The sequence below is a fragment of the Triticum urartu genome, chromosome 6A (assembly GCF_056163025.1).
Source record: "Triticum urartu cultivar PI428250 chromosome 6A, HENAU_Tu73, whole genome shotgun sequence".
Classification (NCBI taxonomy): domain Eukaryota; kingdom Viridiplantae; phylum Streptophyta; class Magnoliopsida; order Poales; family Poaceae; genus Triticum; species Triticum urartu.
In genome coordinates, this window is record NC_141878.1 from 575,674,895 (window position 1) to 575,691,284 (window position 16,390).

Genomic DNA, 16,390 nt, shown 5'->3' on the forward strand with positions numbered 1-16,390 from the left:
AATCGGGGCACGAGGATTTGCCTCCTCCAGTACAGCATGCGGGAGTGGACGACGAGACCCCGCCGCGGATTGGAAGCTGCAAGGGTTGGGTGCTGCTATGGCCGAAGAATCTTATTCGTCTGGAGCCGGCCGAGAGCACACCAATAACCACACATCAACAAGCATGTGCGGAGACCACCACCCCGCCTACGCAATTACCAGCTCCTGTAGTGCCGGGTGAGAGCGGCGGACGACATGATGAAGGGGGTGCAATAGTACTGGCTGATGTAATTTGTCTTGTAGAACAGAGAATGGATGATGAGACGGAGGTCGACCCTATGGATTTCCTCAATAGAAACGTGTATGACTGTGACATAGAATTGATGAGTCAACCATATGACGAATCGGGCTATCAGCTTGCTAATGAGGATATGGATGATATGCCCGGGCAGGAAGGTCGTAGAAGGGATTGCAAAGTCTCTCTTCATGAAATCCTCACAGGACACGCCTGAAGATGCCACCTCAACACAGGCTCAACTAGCTAGGCGCGAGGGTCGTACAGTACTTAGCCCGGGAACACTGGGGCAGGGGTTAAGGAAGGGTCTAGAAGGTGTGCCCAAGAAAAAGGAGAGAAAGAGATCGGGGAAGATAGCTACCTCCAAACAAGCCAGAGCACATAGCAGCCAGACGATGCATTCTGAAGAGCGTGTACCCGTGAAAGGTGCGGCCATGTTTCATCTCATGGGCGAGCCGATGCTACCGCCGAAACCGCTGGAGGCACTATCAGGGGATCTCAGGAGACTGCATGACCATGTGCTGTCGACTGAGAAAAGCCTACTAGCCTCAAAGGATCCAGGATATCCGACATACGCGGCTCGTGTGCCTGAGGGGAAGTGCTACGTCGAGACACGGCCCGCGGAGGTGTTCTTCCTGCGGTTTGACCATATCTTTGAGATGTTTCTGACAAGGCGGCTCGATTTTACAATCGCCCGCCTTTTTACGCTACATATGAGCTCCGTCATGAAGAGTGAAGAAGTCTCACAAATCTGTGTGGCGGATCCGTACTACATGCACGAGTCTTTCTTGAGTCTCGGCGAAACTGCTAGGGAGCACCTCCAAAACTTCATGGTACAGAATAAGGACCGGGAAATTGTCCTCGTGCCTTATCATCCAAAGTAAGTCAGTTTCGGACAACCCTTTTGTACATTTCAATCATTCCTTCTCTCTCATATGGGGAATAATTTGAGGTGTCTTTTCCCCGTAGCAACGGGCGCGCCGTCCTTATCGTTCTTTACCCGCAAGTCTCCCATGCCGTGTATTTTGACCCTTCCAGAGACTACGAGAAAAAAGACTACACCCACATAATAAATATTCTAGATGATGCTCTCCAAGGCTTCAACATTAGAGGTGGCCACATGCAGATCAGGAAACAAAGGAACAATAAGATGGGTTTCACGCATAAAACTAACTTCTCCTGCATCCATGTCCCAAAACCAAGCAAGAAGGATGGATTCTACATCGTCCATCTCATGATTCAGTTCAACACGGATCACCAAAAGCTTCGCATGAAAAGCAGAAATGATGATCATCTCCACAAGTGGCTAGAATCTCATGGAGAAGCGGATTATAAACATAGAGATGACTTCTTTCGCATCCAAAGCGACATTGCGACGATCATCATGAAAGAAGTCGTCGATGAGAAGGGGATGTTCCACCACGGCCCTATATCGCGAGCTGACGTCCGAACTCGCATAGGCATGCAATGTCTAGACCTCACGCCGTTCAAGAAGCTAGGGTCCATCCTCGATGATATGGAAGGATGGAACTTCTAGTGATTTATGATGCCGATGATGATGATATGTGCCGGTTGAACTTGTATACTTTTTGTAGCGATGAAACTTTGTGATGTCCACGGTCCCTGCCAAACTTGCGTAACGCTACTTTGTTAGTTTGCGTACGATGACCTGCGTACCTCTAGTTAATTAATTTGTGTACTGTATGTTGCATCTAGTTGCTAACCCTTTCTTTTTCGGTGTTGCTCTAGTATATTTTGCTGCATATATATGATTGTACATCCCCTTCATGAACATGCATCTCTAACAGGTACCTAGTTTCTTGATGGCGAGATGGAAGTGCTATGTCATGTACAAAGGGAAGGTTCCGGGGGTGTACACCGAGTGACATGAGTGTCAGGTGCAAGTGAATGGGTTCTCGGGCGCCAGCCATAAAGGCTTCAAAAGCAGACAAGAAGGAGAAGCTAGTTACTTGAGGTTCACGGTAGCGCGAGAGAGGACTCATAACCGCCACCTCATGTACTGCATAGTTCCGCTCTCACTCATAGTGATAGCTCTTCTCGTGTATACCTTTGTTTAGATGGATGACGTTGTAGTTGCAAGTATTCGAGACTTGCATGTATCGCTATTTTCGAGATGATGACAAGATACCATTTTGTGTTGGATGATGATTATGATGAGACTATTTGTATGTATATGCTATGATTACATTTGTGGTCTCACAGGCATTTGTATGTGTATCATGATGACATTTGTATGTGCTAAAGATTCTTCTATAAAGCATGTTCAAATACAAAACAAATATGCCCAAAAAAACAAAAAACTACTAAAATTAGCAGTAGCGAGTGGAGAAAAGTTAGCAGCAGCGCGGTAGTAGCAGTAGCGCGCACATGAGAAGCGTGCTATAGCTATTAGCAGTAGCGAGCTTCCATTAAGCGCGCTGCTGCTACACTTGTGTAGCAGTAGCGCTAGTGAGCACATTAGTAGCGCCGGTCCCCGTGCTACTGATACCCCTAAAACCCGCGCTGCTGCTAGCCTTTTCCCTAGTAGTGTCTACTTGTCACGGACGTGATGCCTATATACATGATCATGCCTAGATATTCTCATAACTATGCTCAATTCTGTCAATTGCTCAACAGTAATTTGTTCACCCACCGTAGAATACTTATGCTCTTGAGAGAAGCCACTAGTGAAACCGTTGGCCCCCGGGTCTATTCTCGTCATATCAATCTCCATCACTTTAATCTTGTTTTGCTTTTTTACTTTGCTTTTACTTTTTACTTTGCATCTTTATACCAAAAATACCAAAAATATTATATCTATCAGATCTCACTCTTGTAAGTGACCGTGAAGAGATTGACAACCCCTAATCGCGTTGGTTGCGAGTAGCTATCGTTTTGTGCAGGTACTAGGGACTTGAGCGTGGCCTCCTACTGGATTGATACCTTGGTTCTCAAAAACTGAGGGAAATACTTACGCTACTTTGCTACATCATCCCTTCCTCTTCAAGGAAAATCAACGCAAGCTCAAGACGTAGCACTTAGCAGGGAAGATCGGATGCAATAAGTTTCTAATTGAATCAGACAACTGCTTTGTGGTTGAATCAGTACAAAAACCAGATGCTCATGCTGGACTTGATGCGGTCATGGTGGCAGAGCTAGCTCTGGATTTTGCTAGCGTTGATTACTCACATTGCTTCTGCGAGGCGAATGAGGTGGCACACACATTAGCGCAAAATCCTTTAGTGATAAATCTTCTATTTTTTTGGGAATCATTTATCCCTGATTTTATTTCTCACTCCATTGTAAATGACTTGGCATGACTTGGCTATTATTTGAGAAATAAAGTCTTATTGGTTCAAAAAAGAGGTGAAAAGATTTTTCTTTTGATTTCTTTGGCTGAAAAGATTTCATCTGTGACTAGAATCGATCGGCACTATATTTCAGTAATTATTTTTGTTACATGGGCCACACAGGACACAACCCCATTTTCATATTGAAGAAAGTGGAGTCTTTTTTTCCCCATCAAATTTGGATTGTCTACCACGTGTGCCGCTCACAAACCGTGCTGTGAGATGATTTTTAGCAGCTATTATAACTTCCAAAAAAAACCAGAAGCTAACAAAGAGCGCTTTTCAATGCATGTCTAGAGGCAATGGGATCAATACCTTTCATCTCCATTCCAACACATTTTTTGTCGAACGCTTTTTTCTTCCACGTAGAAAATAGACAGCGAGAGTATCCCGGTGTGGCCCGTTCATGTACGCTCACCTACAGGGAAAGGGCCCGTGAACTAGGGTGCATTTGGTTCATGGGTTGTCTTTGGGGCAGGTATAGCCACTAAAAATCGGACGATCAGATTTTCCATACGAAAACAGATAAATTACCATGCTTTGTGTACATGATTTGCCATGTTCTACAGTGAAAATTGTCATGTAGCATTAAAAATCAACATAAAACTTGCCATGATGCAATGATTAATTGACATGCGTTCGATCGGGATCCGACCTACCTAAGGGCATCAAATTTTTAGCCCTAAAAATCTGACGTCATATTTATCTTGAAGTCCTAGTTTTTGGGTGGTTACCACGTGTTAGGTTAGGAAAGGAAAGAGATAGGGAAAGCCAATATTCATAGAATATTCCCCAAAATAGTTGTTGTGCCTGTACGGCAAAGAGTGTCGGATGAGAGTAGCCACTCTCGGTTCTGCATGATAGCCTCACATAGTGTGTTTTTCTGGCTTGTTACCCACCCATCCCATTTTCCTCTCACCGACATGTGGAAACAGTAGTGGGAGATCAAGATGCGGGCGGCCGTGACCGAAACTAAGCCAATGACACGCGACAACCTAGGTAGGTCCTTCCCTCCCCCCCCCCCTCTCTCTCTGCATCCACCCTCTTGGTGGCAGAAGATGGAGATGTAGGGCAACAATGACCGGCTCCAGGGTCCCTAGCAGCGTAGGCAAGATGGGGCGGCAACCTGAGCAGTAGGGTAGCGTCGGCCTAAGGACAACCAGGTGCGCCGACCCAAGTGCATAGGGGTGGTCTCGCATTTGAGTTTTATTTGTGATGCAAGTTCATGTTGCCTCAGTTTTCAGTTTACAATCCACCTTAGTAAGAGTAGTAATACCGGAGGCATGCACACCTTGTTAGGACAATTAATAGTAACCATGTCTATATGGAATCATTACTATATCTTGGCCAAATCAAAATATAAATACTTATTAATCTTAGACCACACATGCATTATGAAGCATCTATGAGCATGAAATTGGCCTGAAAAGCCGGATCCTCCGCAGCTCATCCAGTTATCTATGCCGCCTTCGCAAAGCCAACCTTCATTTTACCATAGTCAAAGACAGTGTGATAGGCTCCCATGAATATATCACCCAAGATCCTGCCATAAAAAGTTCTGGTTGTCAAAGTTGAGAGGCGCAAGTTCCACGAGTCCCAGTATTTGGAATGTTTGTAACAAAACAAAAGACTAGATATAATCAAATAAGTCTCATAAATTCCTAAAAGTTTGAAATTGGCAAACATCTTTTATTAGTTCCACACTTAAGTATTATTAAACCAAACAGGATCAATGCCTAAATGAAAACTCAAAATCAAGCAACATGATAGTTTAATCGAAAGGGAGGAGGCTTTAGAAGCCTATATTACATTGTATTACTGAGATCCTTTTGGACATCATGTTGATAATCAGGTTTCCCTAGATGAGCTATATCATGTTTAGGTGGATGAGAATGTCATTTTATCGGAATAATTCTTGGTACACGCATAGCAGTTAGTTGTGGTCATGGGTGTTGCTACAGAAGGTGCAGTGATGGGCTGATGGAGCTTGTCACTAAGAACCTCGAGTGTATTACCAACAAGTTTATGTCTTGATTTGGATGGAGTGTCAATGTTAGGCTTCCTAGTATTGAGAGTAATCTTGGATGTCATATTACACTCTTCTTATGTTGGCTAGTATTGTTGTCTTCTTTCCCACTTTCGGGTGACATCATTGTTTGGCGACTTTCTACTAAATGATGTAGTAATGAAAGGTTCCATTATCCAACCAAACTAGCACAACTGTATGATGAAACATAAGTTCTACACTTGAAAAGGATTAACATCGGTCTCACATATATAGGAAAAAGCTATGAGAACATAAGACATGCATAATTTTACCAGATAGGACCACGGGGAGGAGGAATGTCCATAGCTACAAATCCACTGATGCACTTAGTAGCATCTCCCTCGCCAATCTTCAGGATGTACTAAACAATGTAAATAGTGTGGAGCCATATTAGTTTACTATAATAGAAGGAGAGTACAAGAAATATATAAGTCTGAATGCATGAGATCGATTTTCTTCAAGCACTTATAATTATTTCCAGAAGCAAGGGAATCTAATATGCATACTGTGCCATCATTTAGTTCCACTATGATCTCTATAGTTTGTGTCGTTCCAGTTGTACCGCCTCCGGTTGCACTAAATAACCAAAGTTTTAACTATGCGTACAGTACTAAACCTTGTGTGGTACCATTCCATTGACCAAATATACATTTATAGAAGGGGGGCACGAAGCATACAATACTACAAATATCTAATGAAATTTCAAGAGTACATAGGTGGCCTAAGAAAATTAAGGAGAAAACCAACATTATGGACCTAGGAGTAAAGTTTCAAAAAGGTAGTGGGAAAAAAGAACATCTGAAATCTTTAATATAATGACACTCAATAAAGTGGTGGACTTGGTAGCTATTCTGAATCAAATTCAAACCAAAAATACGAAGGTAGTAATCATAGAGAAAATCAATACTTGCTCTGGTGTGAGTGCAAACTTTTTGCCGCCGATGGAGAAGGTGACGTCAGGCATGGATGCAAGTCTTTTGCAGTCCACTGATGATTCTCCCATAGGGCTAGGGATATAGCCACATAGCTACAACGTAAGCTAATTTAGCAATGTTTGTACAACTCAAATGTGTTATGGTGTGAATCTCATTGGTATAAGAGATAGGAAACATACCGTATTAATGTACTTCAATATAAGATCCCGTGTTTGATCCTGTGCAAGTTGGTTCTTTGCCCACATAACAGCCATCTCACAAACATGGCACATGGCATCATTTGATCTCCCGGTTTCATCATCTACCACAGTCCGAATACCAAAGCTGCCATTACGTTGCAGGAGTAAACAATGTCAACCATCAAGACATAAGTAAATCAATGTGAAAGGTAAAAATGGCATAAAACTAACTTCATGCACGCCAGCATTTCTACCAACAAGATATTATATTTATTCTATGCTAGATAACAAAATATTTTTGGTGGAATTTTGGATGGAATTTGGTAGGTTGCAAAATTTGGAAATTGTGGCGAAGGAGTTGGGTATAATTTCAAAACTCATTCAAAAATATGTTTTTAACACAAAAAGTCCTTGTAGTAATCGAATTGTTTGACATTGTTTTTCTGGTATTAATGTAAAATCACATGTCCTTGGTTATAGAAGATATATTTGAAGAAAATTTAAGCGTCTGATATTAAATTTGCCTTTTTTGGAAATTGCATAGCCTGGTACTACCAATGGTATCATTCATAATGAAGTGAGCACTAATTTAAAAATAATTTTACGTGTAAACATTGAATCTCTATACCAATATAGAAGGCGCAACTTGTTTTTAATGAATCAATACGAACCATCCAAGAAGATTGGTCGAATGGATGAGAAAATAACTTGAAATCTTGCACTCTATAATTACTCATGAATTGCTCTCTTACTTCCACAAGTACACTTTTAATATTATAAAATAATTTTCTGTTACATCGCCTTGATGTATCAATTCCATCATTTTTTGGTTGAGTTTAAGATTTGCCTTGTTGTCCACGGTGCTCTTAGATACCTTCTCCCGACTACATATGCCAGTATATATGTCATGTGATGTATACCCCGCCTCTTAGTTACATATGCCTCAAAGTTGTACCAATTACCGTAGAATTAAGCTGATGAACCATACAATGAAGTTATGGGCGAGAGTCATTGAGCACCGATTAAGAAGTATGACAAACGTGACCAAAAATCAGTTTGGTTTCATGCCTAGGAGATCAGCCATGGAACCCATTTTCTTGGTACAATAACTCATGGGGAGATACAGGAAGCAAAAGAAGGACCTGCATATGGTGTTCATTGACTTGGAGAAGGCCTACGATAAGATACCGTAGAATGTCATGTGGTGGACCTTGGAGAAACACAAAGTCCCAGCAAAGCACATTACCCTCATCAAGAACATGTACGATAATATTCTGATAAGTGTTCGAACAAGTGATGGCGACACTGATGACTTTCCGATTAAAATAGGACTGCACCAGGGGTCAGCTTTGAGCCCTTATCTTTTCGCTCTAGTGATGGATGAGGCCACAAGGGATATACAAGGAGATATCCCATGGTGTATGCTCTTTGCGGATGATGTGGCGCTAGTCGATGACAGTCGGACGGGGGTTAATAGGAAGTTAGAGCTATGGGAGACAAACCTTGAAATCCAAAGGTCGCCGAGTACATGAGGTGCGGTTTCGGTACTAATAGGCACAAGGAGGAGGATGTTTTCCTTGATGGGCAGGTGGTGCCTCAGAAGGACATTTTTAGATATTTGGGGTCTATGCTGCAGAAGGATGGGGATATCGATGAATATGTCAATCCTCGAATCAAAGCCGGATGGATGAAGTGGCACAAAGCTTCTGGCATTCTCTGTGACAAGAGAGTGCCACAAAAGCTAAAAGAGAAGCTCTATAGAACGGTGGTTCGACCCGTAATGTTGTGTGGCGCTGAGTGTTGGCCAACTAAAAGGCAATATGTTCAACAGTTAGGTGTGCCAGAGATGCGCATGTTGAGATGGATGTGTGGCCACACAAGGCAGGACCGAGTCTGGAATGATGATATACATGATAGAGTTGGGGTAGCGCCGATTGAAGAGAAGCTTGTCCAACATCGTCTGAGATGGTTTGGACATATTCAGCGCAGGCCTCCAGACACTTTGGTGCATAGCGGACGGCTAAAGCGTGCCGATAATGTTAAGAGAGGTCGGGGTAGACCAAACTTGACATGGGAGTAGTCCGTAAAGAGGGATCTGAAGGACTGGAGTATCACCAGAGAATTAGCCATGGACAAGGGTGCGTGGAAGCTTGCTATCCATGTGTCAGAATCTTGAGTTGGTTGCGAGATCTTATGGGTTTCACCTCTAGCCTACCCCAACTTGTTTTCTTTTGAACCTGCAAACAGTAGGAGAGGTTACAGGCTTTGTTGTTGTTCACGAGTTCACAACTCTTACCTTACACCTTGAGTTCCACTGTGAGTGCATAGACCAACAGAAGGACATATTTTTGTTGGGTCGATCTGCATCATAGACCCACACAAAATAATTTTATAATCCCAATATATGACTAATCAAATAAGAAAGAAGCCTTTGGAAATATGCAAACCTCATTTAGCAATAGATCTAAGATCCGTTGCCCGTACTGAGAAGCAACTTCCTTGCACTCTTGGCTGAAAATCCCAGGTGCACCAATCTTTTCATTTATCTGAGTAATTATTGCCTGCATATTTCATTGTTGATTTGGTTGTCTAAGACACACAAATATTAAACTAAAAATAGAATATGCACCCTCCCTAGTAGAAACTATGAGGCATTGATAATTATATTGCATGTGTTATGATTCAAGTGCTCTATCGGGCTCTGTTTCACTAACATTCACATTATGCAATGTACCTATTGGTGCATATTTACTTTGTAGAAGTTATTATTATCCAAATTTATTCAGGAGTTTATATGCATTATGCTTCAGTTTGCTTTAGTGCTTACCCTTCAAGTGTAGTCATCAAAAGTTTAATAAAAAAGCTATAAATTAAATCTATCATAGGATGCATCTTTACTTGTAGCAATACACATTTTCTATGGCAAAAAGTAAAGCTTATGCCAATATTTTGGGGCAAGGATCGTCAAAATTGGTTTACTAGAAATGTTGATTATTCAATTTTATATAGCAATCAATGACCAGATGATGTAGAGCCTTTTTCCTTGCTTATGTATATAAAGATAAACAGAGCTCCAAGACATACAGTGGGACCAACAAGCAACGAAGTTCCCGAATCTGCTATAGCTGCACAGCGAGATGTACATAATCCTAATACATAGAGAGTATAAGTAAAATGGTTGTAAACACTTTCTATTTCTACAAAAGTATAGTAATCACAATAGTAGGCATTGTTATTTTTTCGGCAAGTTGGTACCTGTGGACTTTCCTCCAATCAAGACATCACCCATATCAAACTGCAACAAGTGACAAAAAAAAAGCAACAAGTGAGTCAAAACTTCTCGGCAACAATTAGTTTCCACTTCCTGAATGTTAAAACTACTCAACTAACTGAAAGAGACCCACCTGCCAATATCCCTTCTTAGTAACAGGAACGTATTCATGTTCTTCCTTGTGATGCTTAGGATCAATTCCTCCAAACACAATTTCTCCCCCCTGCCCTTCGCCAGCATGCCGGTTGAACCAGAACGAGAAAACAGGGCTACCAACCAGATGTTGGTTAACCATGTTGTACCTATAAATATTCTTGCGATGTCAGTGATAATGGATATGGTTATATGCTTCACATTCGAGGGTGCCAATTCCATGATACTTTACATTTTTGCAATATGGCATCAAACAAATTAGGAGAACCCTCAGTGCAATATCTAGATCTTAATAACACACCATGCATACGGCAAGCATATAAGTAATGAAATATTGATTACTATCCAATGTTGATACCATATATTACCAAACAAAGCTATAACTGGGATATTCATACAAATAGCTTTGCTCACCAGACAGGTTCAACACCGCCCCTAGCGATTTCTTTAAATCCAAGACCGAGAATGCCATCGAACTTCCTAAACATGAAAGTAATACTTGGCTCCCTGGTAGCTTCGATGAAATCCTAGCAGAGTACCATAAGAAAATTAGTATACTCTGAAATGGGATGCACATGATAGATGGTTAGAGAACATAAAGAAGTGTGCACTTCTCGGCATAAACCTGATTTTTTACAACTACACCACCAACTTGCACATTGTCCTGGCTAAGATAGCCAGAAATTGCACCGGTTCCGTAACGAAGTGCGACCCTTTTTCCTGCCAAGAGGGGAAATGAAAATTAGATTCATGAAAATGGAGTTAGGGTCTGGTGGCACCATCATGTTATCCTTATCTCTTAATGATAGCAAGAATATGCTTGATTTATACACTATATATATATATATACATATACATACATATATATATATATATATACATATACATACATATATATATATATAGGTAAAACTGTGTGTGTGTGTGTGTGTATATATATATATGTATGTATGTATGTATGTATATGTATATATAGTTCAGAAACGTCTAACATTTAGGAAGAGAGGATGTAATAATTATTTCACTGTATAAAAGAGGAAGGCGCAAGACACAAACCGTTCTTCTTGTACGTGGTGGACTTGCTGGCCTTGTAGCTCGCGTGCAGATAGCATCCAATCTGCAGCAGATTAGTACCATAAGTAACCAAAATCGTGTAAGACCACCCCCCCCCCCCCCCCCCCCCCTAGCTAAATCGCAGCAAGCCAACACTGCGTACGCACCGAGAGGAAGCACTTGGAGGAGGGCACCCAGAAGTCGGCGCTGCCCGTGTCGAAGATGACGGTGAAGTTCTGCGGCGGCGTCCCGACGCCGACCTCGCCGTAGTACTGGGCGTTGAGGTGGTTCTTGAGCGCCACGACGTGGCTCTCTGCGCCTTTCGTGGGCACTACGTCAGCGTTGTAGACGAGGCCGTGCCGCCACGCGAGGAGGCGCTGGGCGTCCTCTCCGGCGACGACGGGGCCGTCGACCTCGTCCACCGGCCGCTTCGTCAGCGCCACGCGGACCATGCCCTCCGCGGGGTTGGCCAGGAGGGCGTGGAGGAGCACGCAGGACAGGAGCATGAGGTGGCCAGCGGCGGCCATGGTTGTTGCCAAGCAGGATCGAGAGAGAAGTCAACACAGTCGACGGTAGTGTCCGGCCGGGGAAGGAGCTTGAGATGAACGATGGATCGCCCAGGGGCTCGATTTATGGAGTCGGTCGGTGGCTAGCAAGGAGCTACACGTGGTCAGCCTCACCGTTGGATCAGGACGCCAGGTGCTTTGCGGTACCAGAATATGTCGCGTGGTGAGTACCACGGTTGTGTTCACGCAAGAAAAAGGCTTTGTAGTCTGTACCATTCGCCTGATGAAACCAAAGGTAGATTGTTTGTTCGTGGAGTGTTGCTACTGTACGCACGCCATGGATCACAAAGCATGAGAAGAAACATGAGATGATAACAGCAACAGCAACAACAACAACTAGTCCATCACGACTTCAGCTTTGTTTTTGCAGATGCGACCAAGTGTGCTTCACTTGATCACGCCTCGTACGTGGCCGCCCATTTGCCACCTCGGTCCGAGCCGGCCGTGTGATGCTCCATGCGGATTTTGAGATGCTTCCGGTGCACGGCTGGCGGCCGCATGATTTTTTTTCTACCTATTTAATCAGAGAAAAGGTGGCTGGCCTTTTTGATTTTCTTGGACGCACGGCTAAGGAGGGGCTAAAAGTATCTTTATCCCATGTTGTGCCAAAATTAGCAACAAACTTGTCTCATGCGGCCCTGAGCATGCATACACCATGATTTCCGATTGTCACCCAATCTCCACTACTCCATAGGGAAGTGCTACTAAATCAGGCGGCGGAGCTTCGAGCATCCATCCAGACCCGCACACGGTGTAGTTTTGGCTTGTTTGGTACTCGTACAACTGGGGTTTTTGATTCTCTCTGACGCAAACTAAGGAGGGAGAAAAAACATCTTTATCTCACATTATGCCAAAATTGGCAACAAACTTTTTCTCGGCCTCTTGACATGCATTGCCATGATTTCTGATTCTTACCCGGTCTCCAATCCTCCATAGGAAAGAGCTAGTAAATCAATGGCGGAGCTTCGAGCCCCCCCCTCCCCCCCCCCTCCCCCCTAGTCTATCCTAGAAAATATCCCCTTGAGAGAATTTCAATGAAAAGGGAAGCAAGCCCAATTGCAATCTCATCACATCATAACCCATCAGCCAATATCGAGCCTCGTGACCCCGTCTGTGTCGAAGTTACTGCACTCAACCCATGAATGAACGAGTGAGAGGGTCAAGCATGTAGCACTGATGTGCTATCTGTCATTTAAATATATCTTTCTTGATTGATGTGATTTGCAAGATGAGCCCAATAAACCAGAAATGAGGGAGTACTAAGAACAATCCAAAAATCCTTTTTCTTTTGGTGTTTTTCCCGTCCACAAAAAAGAAGAAGTTCACTTCAACCTGTAATTTGCTGTAAATATTTAACTTATAATTAATGAAAATCATCATAGAACAATGGTTCAAAAAAAGTTGAATTTAAATTGTCCAGTGTAAGAATCGGAGACACTAGGATTCTCCTCCCTGCCACCGGCCCCGGAGCGGCAAGCAGAGGGGAGGCGAATCCACGGGCTCCTTTGCGGAGATTGAGGGGAGGAAGGCTTTCCCAAGTCGCCTTGGGAGAGAGAAAAGAAAAGCGATCTAGTAGAGAGTTAAGACTAGGCCTCCTACTATCACCTTGATGCTACTGCACTCAGCTTACCGACACACAGAAAAACACCGACCTGCCGAATTTATAGTATCACTCAGAAAGAACTCGATTCTTTGGCCTGTCGGATCAAAAGGCAGTAAAAGCAAGATTCTATCAAAAGGATTATGTTTTGCTTTAGGGCTAGAGCCCAAGCTCTTATACGAGTCCCGAGAGGTTGGAGTAATAAACTTCCAATTGCAACTGAACGTAATTTCCTTGCCCCCACCGGGGCATCTTTGTCATTTCACGTAAGGGCTATAAAAAGGGGGCAGCACCGTGAAACCCAAACCTTGCCGCTCCTTTCTCCCGCACAGGGATGTGCTGAGGTGAGCAACGGCGGCGGGCGCTATGCTCCCTCTCGTCTCCGCAAAGAAAAAACTATCCGCTCGAGAGAGGAACGGATACGGATCGGTGGTGCTGCATACATACGGAGGATGTGAACGGGCGCTCAATACTCGGGATTCTAACCTGTCAGCCACGGCCGCATGAGTTGATGATTCCCTGACGCCACGTGTCCAACAACGACAAGCACGGCTGCCTCTTTTCCATACGATCTTCTCCCCGCTGTCCTCCTTAACAGTCTGAGTAAGCCAAGTGGTTCAATTTGGTTTGGTGGATGCAGCAATGTCGACCACTGATGTAGTTTTGTTAATGCTTGGAAGTAATTCTGTCCCATTATGGTTTATACATGCCACTGCACTTGCTGATGCATTCTGCAGTTATAATTTCTCGATGTTTATTATGCATAGGTGCTCTATTTTTTGACCACCGCGCGCAGTTTCTGTTTGTACCTTCAGTGTTTTACAACCTGTTCATTGTTTTCAGTTAATGAATATGCATGCTTATTCCAATGGTTATTTGTTCTTGGCCAATAGAGGACACGTACGCAGGACAACGGAGGTGTGGAAAATCAGCTGCCATCTGCATTGGGTTGCACACAATCAACAAATATGCTACACGTTGGGGATTTTGCAAAGCTAATGGAGCAGCAAAGGAACGACTTGATTAATTCCTCAGCAGTATGGCTGTCGTTCTTTGGTGAGATTGCTGGGCACTAGGTTCAAACCATTCTAGCATCAATTGACTTTAGGTTTGAGGATCAGCTCATTCAGATGTACAATTGTTAGACGTAACTCGAGCACATTTTTGGATGAAATTGATACATTATGATGTTGTTCACTATCTCACCCGGATGTAACTTTTTTTTTTTGAAACAGAGGCAAAAGATCACCCGGATGTAACTTGACTACAACATGGAAGTTTGTATGTATAGATGCTGTTACTGTTCACTTCGATGTAGATAAACCATATTTTCCGTATGTAATTGTAGTCAAGTTATAGTTTACTAAGTGCTTAGATTAACCCCATTTTTTGGTGTAATTGTACGTCAAGGTGAAGTTTTCGGTTCATTTAGATGTAGCTTACCGTGCAACGGGTCATGGCGAAGCCTAATAATAGTAAAAAGATGGTACAATGAGGACGGATAAAGGCACGGTCTCTAGGTACAACAAAAGTGCGTGAAAAGTTATAACTAAAGAAGATGACCATAGGGAGTAAATGAGGAAGTCCATCAAGGCAAGAAAACGAGGAAGCTGGTGATATATGGCAGACTTACCAGTAATTGAATTTCTTGTAGTTAGTTTTCTGTTGTTGAACCATTGCCTTCTTTCTTCCTGTGTCTGTTATATGAATACTGACTTAACTCTTTCGTACGAGTTGACGGATGCACATTTTCTTAAGCATGTTACCGAGAAGATCGTCGTGTTTGATGCTATTGTAGGGTAGTTCACTTCCATAGACAAACCTGTCAGACATAAACATGATTTATTTATTTGAGAAGCAGGACAAAGCGGATGTTAGAGCAAAACATTAGAGAGTAAAATTCATATGAGGATTGAGGAAGGATGTTTAATTAGTGCGCTCATGTATGTGTATACCTATAAAAGTCGTTGTAATCAATATCGTATCCGATGGACTGAGAACAAAATTGAATTGTGAGACGTGAGAGTGGTGCATGGGAGAGTCTTGTTGTACTAGTCAACACACCAAAACTCGGACGGATATGTCTGCATTGCACTAGTCGACACACCAAAACTTAGACGGATATGTCTGCATAGGTGATAATCTTCCATAAAAAATATGAGCATTGGTCCCCCACCCCCACCCACACACACAGAACAACCAAAAAGATTTTGTGTTTCTAGACTACAGTAATGGTGTGTTTTACTCTCCATAAATGTTTTTTGTGTTATATTCTAAATCGATAAGCCTCTCCCTCGTGGCAGATGGTCCATCATGCAATGCACTAGGTTAACTGCCCGCCTATTTAAATACCTCATCCTTGAAATTCATCTTCTCATCCGATAGTTCTCTCCCTCTCCAACAACCCTCCTCCTCGATAGTTCGCTCTCTCCATCTGTATACCCACACCCAGTTGTGTGTCATCCGTCTGTATGTGTCATGGGGCAAAAGTTTAACCGCCTCCTCTTTGCTAATCTCTCGTCCTTGTTTTTGTTTCTCTTTATTACGAGTGCGCGGGAGGATTAACTGGTTGCTAATACAAACTTTTCGAACCAGTTCAAGATGTTCTCCTCTGTCTCTTTCATATCTCGTACGCATCTGCAGGCCCCTTTTGTATTACACTCGCACTAGCTATGTCCTCGGCCGGTTGAGCTCCAGGTGTGCATGCACATCACCAGCGTCAGGTTTCTCGCTTGCTCATGCATGCAGGAGCTAGCTAGGTACGAGATCAATTATATTCCTGCCCGTTACTAAGGGTGGAGACGGTACGAACCGAGCCGCATCTGCAGGTCCCTTTCGTATTACACTCGCACTAGATTTGGATGTTTTGTACCCTTACAAACAATTTCAGAAAATAATGTTGATATTTGCATGTTGTACAAAAAAACCATGCAACAGGGGTCAAAGGGTCATTCAAAATTAT

At 43.0% G+C, this 16,390-nt stretch overlaps 1 protein-coding gene across 1 annotated transcript; it reads right to left on the reverse strand.

Annotated features, from left to right (window-relative positions):
* Positions 1-4,916: 4,916 nt before the first annotated feature.
* Positions 4,917-11,879, reverse strand: LOC125515248 (aspartic proteinase oryzasin-1-like). The gene is made up of 13 exons (XM_048680683.2): positions 11,430-11,879; positions 11,266-11,326; positions 10,835-10,929; positions 10,624-10,736; positions 10,190-10,358; positions 10,041-10,080; positions 9,870-9,934; positions 9,233-9,346; positions 9,082-9,146; positions 6,786-6,930; positions 6,579-6,698; positions 5,944-6,032; positions 4,917-5,167 (listed from the first exon to the last, which is right to left on the reverse strand). The coding sequence occupies exons 1-13, from the start codon at positions 11,787-11,789 to the stop codon at positions 5,083-5,085; spliced, it is 1,521 nt and encodes a 506-aa protein (XP_048536640.1). The 5' UTR covers positions 11,790-11,879; the 3' UTR covers positions 4,917-5,082.
* Positions 11,880-16,390: the final 4,511 nt, after the last annotated feature.

Bases quoted from the DNA above. Each gene is read 5' to 3' on its own strand.
- LOC125515248 (XM_048680683.2), bottom strand. From the start codon at position 11,789: ATGGCCGCCGCTGGCCACCTCATGCTCCTGTCCTGCGTGCTCCTCCAC. The intron at 6,699-6,785 runs GTATGTTTCCTA...CTTACGTTGTAG, and splicing joins TATTGAAGTACATTAATACG to CTATGTGGCTATATCCCTAG. The intron at 5,168-5,943 runs GTAAAATTATGC...TTTTTATGGCAG, and splicing joins CCTCCCCGTGGTCCTATCTG to GATCTTGGGTGATATATTCA.